General features: G+C 45.5%; 2 protein-coding genes across 2 annotated transcripts in view; one reads left to right on the forward strand and one right to left on the reverse strand.

Annotated features, from left to right (window-relative positions):
- Nucleotides 1-300: 300 nt before the first annotated feature.
- On the forward strand, nucleotides 301-3907 carry LOC123747558 (uncharacterized). The gene is made up of 5 exons (XM_069316159.1): nucleotides 301-389; nucleotides 916-1109; nucleotides 1234-2397; nucleotides 2490-2993; nucleotides 3765-3907. The coding sequence occupies exons 1-5, from the start codon at nucleotides 301-303 to the stop codon at nucleotides 3905-3907; spliced, it is 2094 nt and encodes a 697-aa protein (XP_069172260.1).
- Nucleotides 3908-4125: 218 nt separating this feature from the next.
- The window catches only part of LOC138358305 (cell adhesion molecule Dscam1-like), a 42952-nt gene continuing 37956 nt past the window's right edge, over nucleotides 4126-9121 (reverse strand). The window contains exons 2-4 of the mRNA XM_069316160.1: nucleotides 4764-4966; nucleotides 4294-4432; nucleotides 4126-4175 (exon numbers count right to left, since the gene is read on the reverse strand). Of these exons, the coding sequence (XP_069172261.1) occupies nucleotides 4126-4175; nucleotides 4294-4432; nucleotides 4764-4966 (392 nt within the window). The remainder of the gene's footprint in view (nucleotides 4176-4293; nucleotides 4433-4763; nucleotides 4967-9121) is intronic.

Below are 9121 nucleotides of genomic sequence, written 5' to 3' on the forward strand. Positions count from 1 at the left end.
CGTAACTGTTGTCGTACCGCACCAACGCGTTTTAACCCGCTTTAAGAGACGAATACACGTGTTAACCATCCAATTGGCACGGTGCCGACTGTATCCACATATGGTAGTGCTCTTCGGGAGGAGGAGGAGGTCGATACCAAACGAGTTTTGCCTATAACAACCTTAGTTAACGAAATAAAATACATACCCGCTGTGCCCTGACTGCACGTTAACACGTCAAGGCTCCGTACGATGACTTTCCTCCTAGTTGCCTTTGAGGAGATATCGTTTGCTCAACACACATAAACAAAGATATATATCATGGCCTCAGAGCGAAGATTTCCAGCTCGTAAGCCAATAGAGACGGAGGGTTTGTGCGATAGCAAATCTCCCTCGCTCATATCCAAAAGGTATTCCACATCCATAAATAAGGCGAAGGACTGGCGGTTTAGGCGCCAGGAGGAGAGAGAAACCCTAATTTACTTCGGCACTTGGAGACGGGGAAGGTGATCCCACCATGCCAGACGAAGACCCATTGTGTCGTCCGTCTGTCATTGTCGTGATACTTGATGTGTCCTGATACTTGATGTGTTCTGATACTTGATGTGTGGTGATACTTGATGTGTCCTGATACTTGATGTGTGGTGATACTTGATGTGTCCTGATACTTGATGTGTCCTGATACTTGATGTGTGGGTGATATTTGATGGGTCCTGATACTTGATGTGTGGGTGATACTTGATGGGTCCTGATACTTGATGTGTAGTGATACTTGATGTGTCCTGATACTTGATGTGTCCTGATACTTGATGTGTCCTGATACTTGATATGTCCTGATACTTGATGTGTCCTGGTACTTGATGTGTCTTAATACTTGATAAGCTGTTTCATCGGAATGGTTACTGGTAGTTACCCATAAGCCTGTGTTATTGGTAGTTCTGGTACCCCCTACAACAGTGTTACTGGCAGTTCTGGTACCCCCTATAACAGTGTTACTGGCAGTTCTGGTACCCCCTACAACAGTGTTATTGGTAGTTCTGGTACCCCCTACAACAGTGTTACTGGCAGTTCTGGTACCCCCTATAACAGTGTTACTGGTAGTTCTGGTACCCCCTATAACAGTGTTATTGGTAGTTCTGGTACCCCCTACAACAGTGTTACTGGCAGTTCTGGTACCCCCTACAACAGTGTTACTGGTAGTTCTGGTACCCCCTACAACAGTGTTACTGGTAGTTCTGGTACCCCCTACAACAGTGTTACTGGTAGTTCTGGTACCCCCCTATAACAGTGTTACTGGTAGTTCTGGTACCCCCTACAACAGTGTTCCTGGCAGTTCTGGTACCCCCTACAACAGTGTTACTGGTAGTTCTGGTACCCCCTACAACAGTGTTACTGGTAGTTCTGGTACCCCCTACAACAGTGTTCCTGGCAGTTCTGGTACCCCCTACAACAGTGTTCCTGGCAGTTCTGGTACCCCCTACAACAGTGTTACTGGTAGTTCTGGTACCCCCTACAACAGAGTTACTGGCAGTTCTGGTACCCCCTACAACAGTGTTACTGGTAGTTCTGGTACCCCCTACAACAGTGTTACTGGTAGTTCTGGTACCCCCTACAACAGTGTTACTGGCAGTTCTGGTACCCCCTACAACAGTGTTACTGGTAGTTCTGGTACCCCCTACAACAGTGTTACTGGCAGTTCTGGTACCTCCTACAACAGTGTTACTGGCAGTTCTGGTACCTCCTACAACAGTGTTACTGGCAGTTCTGGTACCCCCTACAACAGTGTTCCTGGTAGTTCTGGTACCCCCTACAACAGTGTTACTGGTAGTTCTGGTACCCCCTATAACAGTGTTACTGGTAGTTCTGGTACCCCCTATAACAGTGTTACTGGTAGTTCTGGTACCCCCTACAACAGTGTTACTGGTAGTTCTGGTACCCCCTACAACAGTGTTACTGGTAGTTCTGGTACCCCCTACAACAGTGTTACTGGTAGTTCTGGTACCCCCTACAACAGTGTTACTCGCAGTTCTGGTACCCCCTACAACAGTGTTACTGGCAGTTCTGGTACCCCCTACAACAGTGTTCCTGGTAGTTCTGGTACCCCCTACAACAGTGTTACTGGTAGTTCTGGTACCCCCTATAACAGTGTTACTGGTAGTTCTGGTACCCCCTATAACAGTGTTACTGGTAGTTCTGGTACCCCCTACAACAGTGTTACTGGTAGTTCTGGTACCCCCTACAACAGTGTTACTGGCAGTTCTGGTACCCCCTATAACAGTGTTACTGGCAGTTCTGGTACCCCCTACAACAGTGTTACTGGCAGTTCTGGTACCCCCTACAACAGTGTTACTGGTAGTTCTGGTACCCCCTATAACAGTGTTACTAGCAGTTCTGGTACCCCCTACAACAGTGTTACCGGTAGTTCTGGTACCCCCTACAACAGTGTTACTGGTAGTTCTGGTACCCCCCTATAACAGTGTTACTAGCAGTTCTGGTACCCCCTACAACAGTGTTACTGGTAGTTCTGGTACCCCCCTACAACAGTGTTACTGGCAGTTCTGGTACCCCCTACAACAGTGTTACTGGTAGTTCTGGTACCTCCTACAACAGTGTTACTGGCAGTTCTGGTACCCCCTACAACAGTGTTACTGGTAGTTCTGGTACCCCCTACAACAGTGTTACTGGTAGTTCTGGTACCCCCTACAACAGTGTTACTGGTAGTTCTGGTACCCCCTACAACAGTGTTACTGGCAGTTCTGGTACCCCCTACAACAGTGTTACTGGTAGTTCTGGTACCCCCTACAACAGTGTTACTGGCAGTTCTGGTACCCCCTACAACAGTGTTACTGGTAGTTCTGGTACCCCCTACAACAGTGTTACTGGTAGTTCTGGTACCCCCTACAACAGTGTTACTGGTAGTTCTGGTACCCCCTACAACAGTGTTATTGGTAGTTCTGGTACCCCCTACAACAGTGTTATTGGTAGTTCTGGTACCCCCTACAACAGTGTTATTGGTAGTTCGCGTTCTGGGAAAAGTTGTTCCAGTGTCCTGAGGAGTAAAATATTGAGGCAAAAGGAGAAGAGACAAGTCTTCCCCCGCCAGGGAACAGGTCGAGGGATTTTGTCGGCGTGAACATTACCCAGAGTATTAAATCTCTCGGTTTTCCCCTCCCCACCATCTCCTGCTTTTCTTTTCACAAGCTCCTGCTGGCTAGGATGGAGGAGGACAGCCGTGGAGGCGGCCTCTGCTTGCTGTCTGCTCAACTGCTTCCTGGATTACCATCTTCTTGGGAGATATTACCTGGGGCTCGTTCCTCTTCAGTCTGGCTTCCCAAAGTGGCGGTTCTACTGCTTCCTCGACGGCTCTTTTTTTTCCGCTGCTTTCTTGAATACTTTCTTTGTTATTTTCCTTGACCGCCGCATTTATTGTCTTAGGGATGATCTTCCTGGACGGTTTCCTAAACTGCTTTCACTACAGCTCCCTGGATCATCTTGACAGTTGGGCGCCCTTGTTGGCTTGTTGTCTATTTAGTCGTACTGGTTTGGCACTGTCGCTTCATAATTGAAATACAATAAATTGACTGACTAAAACATTTTGTAATATGTGTCGCTGTACCTTTACCGTACACAATACAATAATTCCCGGCACTTCTGCTAAAATTTTCCTTAAGACATCAATCTCAGTCATCCTAGAAATCAGTGAAAATCGTATCTTGGAAAATCTTACATCTCGGAGACTTGCATCAAAAGTACCTTTAAGTTAAGTTTTTTGCCACTATCTTAAGACCCAAAAGATATTTCAAGACTTAGATACGTCAGTTCTGTAAGATCCTGCTTCGGCCTTGTTTCTGGTACCACAACACCTAAGATAGCAGCTGCCGCTCTACCAGAAGTTGTGGATTTGAAAGAAAAGTTGTTCGACTCATAAGATGTGATCTCACATTATAAGGGTTTGGGTTACCTGTAACTTCCCTGGATCCTGTTCTCAGATTACTAACCCTCTCCCCCCCCCCCCCCCCTTCCACACACATAATTTAAATGAACAAATATATAATGTTACTGAATCATGAACTTAAACATATTTTACGAGGTTCTGCTACAGTCTGGGTGGAGGTGACCTGCTACAGTAGAGGGTGACCTGGTACACTAAGATGAATGATGATCTGCTACAGTAAGATGAGTGATGATCTGATACACTAGAGGGATGCAAAAGATTACAACCAGTTACAAGTGAGTGAGTGAGTGAGTGAGTGAGTGAGTGAGTGAGTGAGTGAGTGAGTGAGTGAGTGAGTGAGAGGAGAGGAAAGCTCTCACCTGCCCTGAGGGAGGTCGGAGGAGCCACCACCACGCCCGTGGGGTTCGAAGCCCGGCACTGGTAGACAGCGGCGTGTACATCCTGCCGGTAGTCGGTGCCGCTGAAGGGCCAGATCATCAGGGACCCGTTGCTCAGCACCTGCGTCAGGAAGAGTAGAGAGGGAGGTGTTACTCCAGGTGGGGGGAGGGGGGGAGGGGGGAGCCATACACTCAACCATACACGCCTGCACGCACGCTTGTATGGTTCCCTTCACGCACTATAGTTGTATACGGTATCGTCTGTGTGTGTGATTGTTTATGTTCGTGGATATATGTATGTCTCTCTCTCTCTCTCTCTCTCTCTCTCTCTCTCTCTCTCTCTCTCTCTCTCTCTCTCTCTCTCTCTCTCTCTCTCTCTCTCTCTCTCTCTCACACACACACACACACACACACACACTCACACACTCACTCATTCCCGCCCCAAGACTCACCTCCCTCACCCCGGGGATATTGGTGACGGGGGAGTGGTCGAGGTTGAGCCAGGTGACCTGGGGTGGAGGGTCCCCCTTGGCCAGGCACCCCAGGGCGGCCCCGGAGGTGTTAGTGAAGGTCACGACCCCTGGGGGCGGGTCGACAAGCACAGGACCCGAAGGAGTGGTGTTCCCGCCGCCTCCCGCCATCAACATCGCCGTTCCTGCAATGTAAGAACGTATGGAGTGAAAAAAGCTGCACAGGTTATGGTCTATCTATATCTATACACGCTATATCTATATCTCTATACGCAGCCCGTTCTTCCGGGCGTTCCCAGCGTCGCTAAAATGATGTACAAAATTGCTCCGAGCTAACCTACCCGAGGACCGCCCTCATACGAACAGAAAACGGTACATCGCGTCAATTTAGTAATTGGTTGCTGTACGAATGGAGTGTCGTGGTGGGAAAGGTGGAATGGTTGAAGGGGGGGGGGAGAGAGGGAGGGGGTGGTGCCTGACAGATCACAGATTGATTGACTGTGGACGGGCCATGAGCCACTAAAAATTAAAGAAACCATAGCAACAAAACTGGCCAATTAAAATATGCTAAAATCTTTCACCAAAAAAGTTTTGACAGCCCTTAATATAACGGCCAGTGTCAAAAGGTTCGTAAACTGAACTCTGATCCACGGACAATAATGAGTTTTGTGCGCAGGTAATATTTGTGGGATACACACGCACGCATGCAAGCACGCACGCACACACACACACATATATTGGGAATTGACAGGGTTGATAAAGACAGGCTGTTTAACACAAGGGGCACACGCACTAGGGGACACAGGTGGAAACTGAGTGCCCAAATGAGCCACAGAGATATTAGAAAGAACTTTTTTAGTGTCAGAGTGGTTGACAAATGGAATGCATTAGGAAGTGATGTGGTGGAGGCTGACTCCATACACAGTTTCAAGTGTAGATATGATAGAGCCCAATAGGCTCAGGAACCTGTACACCTGTTGATTGACAGTTGAGAGGCGGGACCAAAGAGCCAGAGCTCAACCCCCGCAAGCACAACTAGGTGAGTATATACACACACACATACACACACACACACACACACACACACACACACACACACACACACACACACACACACACACACACACACACACACACACACACACACACAATACTCGTTGCATCCCCCCCCCCCAAAAAAAAAATACAAATTGTAGGAAAAAATAATAATATAAATATATATAAAATTTTGACAAAATTTTTTTGCATTCACATTTTATTTTATTTAATGGATGCGAAAGTTGATCACTTGAAAGGTTGTGTGTGTGTGATCACTTAGATGATCACAATTGATCACTTATATGATCACTTATACGATCCACTCAGGAAGATCACTTGGATATATAAATAACAGGGATTAGTTTAGAGGGTTTATAATTATAAAACCAGGGGGCGTGGGGGGGGGCGCATTTAAGAGGCTGTTAATTCACTGTATCAAGGTCGAAGAAGTGGTTATCAATTTCTCGTTTGATGAGCCTAACTCTTGGGCTCTGCCTCATGGATATAAGTAGTTTAGCGGAGCAACTACTGATACTAATTCTTCGTTACGTCAAACAATCTCTAATTTGCCTCCACGAGCGCAACGAACTTAATTCCTTAATTTACCCCAAGTTCACTTACGGGTAAATTGTAAGACCCAAGTGTCAACCCAAGTGTCACGGAAGACACTTGGAGTGTTAAGAATTTTTTTTAGCCTCGGCGATGATTCGTTACCAAGTGGGCAGCGAAAATAAGAGCGCCGAAGCATCATTGATGACTCAGATTCATCATTGATGAATCGGAGTCATCACTGATGACACCGATTCGGCGTCGAAGCGACGGCCCTCTTGGAAATTATGCCCACTGGGTATAATTTTTCCCAGTGGGCATTGTAGACTTCGTCTGAGCCTTCACTCGCTACCTCCCGTCTGAGGTAGCGAGTGAAGCACAAGCACAAGCGAGTGAAGCACTTTACACAAGCGAGTGAAGCACTTTACACAAGCGAGTGAAGCACTTTACACAAGCTTAGTGCTTGTGTAAAAACTCACAAAATCGACGCGTGAGCTCCACCTGATCACCCAGGTGGACCGGTGGTCATCCTTCACTCGTGATGGAGCGAGTTGCTAGACTTCGAAGGATAGAGTAGCAGCCAATCTACTCAATCCGTTATTAAACTAGACTCACTAACCTCGGCTAGAACCCTGCAACACCTCCAGAGAGGAGATCATTGCCAGGTTGCATTGCATGAAAATGTGAAGCTTTAACCGTGGCAAATCTAGTTTTGAAGGGATGAGAGCTCTCAAGTGATAGAGGAAGACAGCTAGCTGCTAACGTAATCATTTCTTGATGCTTATGTAGCTGGCTGACTGGCTGCCGAACTGCCAACGTGGCTTTCCTGAGCAGCGTTCGACTCCTGCTTGAGCTTGACGAGACGTGAGTGTATTTTACGACCAGGTTTCAAAATTCAGTCGAAACTTTAAAATTGCTATACATTTAACTTGAATATGGGTGTGTGTGTAGCAGGTGGGTGATGACCATATGGTTGTTAAGGCTAAGAACAAATATATAAAATCTATCTCTGAAGTCTTTTAAAAATTTGCAATAATAATGAAATATAAAAAAACATTCGTTTTAGCTCATCTCTTATTATATGTCCGGATTCATCGCTCCTATAGTTTGATGAGGAGGCCGGATGTAGCCGGATTCTACACCTCCTACAATCAACAAAAAAAAAAAACATGTTTTTCCAAAACAGAGCCATTATGCACTGGCCGGTACCTCGCTCTTCACACGAAGCTGTATCCAAATCGCTCGATCCGTTCGCTAGTTATTTTACAGACAGACAAACATGGATACAAACACTTCTCCCTAAAAACGAACCAATACATCATGGACGCCATATGCAAAACTCTACGTTAGCTGCTGCAGCCGTTGCCTTAGTGTGCGTTGCCTTGAGTAATGACAAATTTCCTTGTCGACAAGACCACACACACTAGACGTTGAAGGGACGACGACGTTTCGGTCCGTCCTAGACCGACATTCTCAAGTCGATTCGACTTGAGAATGGTCCAGGACGGACCGAAACGTCGTCGTCCCTTCAACTTCTAGTGTGTGGTCTGGTCAACATACTTCAGCCACGTTATTGTGACTCATCGCCTGCAAATTTCCTTGTCATTCATTTCCCTAATATTTGTCTGTCTGTCTCTGTCTGTCTGTCTGTCTGTCTCTGTCTCTGTCTGTCTGTCTGTCTCTGTCTGTCTGTCTGTCTCTGTCTCTGTCTCTGTCTGTCTGTCTGTCTCTGTCTCTGTCTCTGTCTGTCTGTCTCTGTCTCTGTCTGTCTGTCTGTCTCTGTCTGTCTGTCTGTCTCTGTCTCTGTCTGTCTGTTTGTCTGTGTCTGGTGTATCAGGTCTACAGGTTAGAATAAAGCAACGTGGGACGGTGGAACTCCCAAAGCCAGATATTTTTTTAATTAAGGAATTACTGACACAAAGAATTTTGCATATGGCGTTCATGACGGATTGGTTTGTTTTCCGGGGAATTCTTTTCGCTCCCGGCACCATGTGTGTGTGTGTCTGTCTGTCTGTCTGTAAAATAACTTGTTGATCTGCATTTTAAATCCTGTCGAAATCAGATCACTGTTACATGAGCTGTGTGTTGGGAGTGGTTTTAATCCCAGGGTAGTTATTGAATCTGTTGTAATTTGCTAAAGCTGTGCAAATTGATAACACTTCATGGAATAACTAGTATTAGTTGTTGACCAGACCACACACTAGAAATTGAAGGGACGACGACGTTTCCTGTCTCTGTTTCCTTTCCTGTCTCTTCCTAGTATTAGTTGTCTTTCAAATGCTATGCATATTTTTGTGTTGCTTTCAATTATTTATGAACTGTTTTTCTCATATATAGTTATCGAGTAATGTGTTTGAATTGTAATTAATTATTCTTCAGTTATTCTAAACATTCAGATGTTTTTTTATGAAGCAGTTTATATTTCTATTGTTATTTTTACTACAATTGTTATCATTACTATTACACAACGTTTTATCGGTATATATTACAACTGAAATTGTAAATTATTTTTGTTGTATTCGTTTTTCAACACGGAAGTTCAATTTACAATGTTGTACACCTGTTCAGTCCAGTCAGAATTGTAACGATTTGCAAAAGTTGTTAGAAATTAAGTCCTCTAAGTTAATATTTCTCTCTTCTTTAAGACGAGAATTATTTAAGATCATCATTGATGTTCCCTCTTACTTAAACTGCAAACTTGCGAGTTGTTATCCTGTAGCTCATCTGGACCCACAACCCTAGACGCTCATTTG

The sequence above is a fragment of the Procambarus clarkii genome, chromosome 82 (genome assembly GCF_040958095.1).
Source record: "Procambarus clarkii isolate CNS0578487 chromosome 82, FALCON_Pclarkii_2.0, whole genome shotgun sequence".
NCBI classification, from domain to species: domain Eukaryota; kingdom Metazoa; phylum Arthropoda; class Malacostraca; order Decapoda; family Cambaridae; genus Procambarus; species Procambarus clarkii.

Coding starts and splice junctions, on each gene's coding strand:
- LOC123747558 (XM_069316159.1), top strand. CDS start 301: ATGGCCTCAGAGCGAAGATTTCCAGCTCGTAAGCCAATAGAGACGGAG. Junction 390..915: donor CCCTCGCTCATATCCAAAAG/GTATTCCACATC, acceptor TGTTATTGGTAG/TTCTGGTACCCCCTACAACA. Junction 2,398..2,489: donor CCCCTACAACAGTGTTACCG/GTAGTTCTGGTA, acceptor CCCCTACAACAG/TGTTACTGGTAGTTCTGGTA.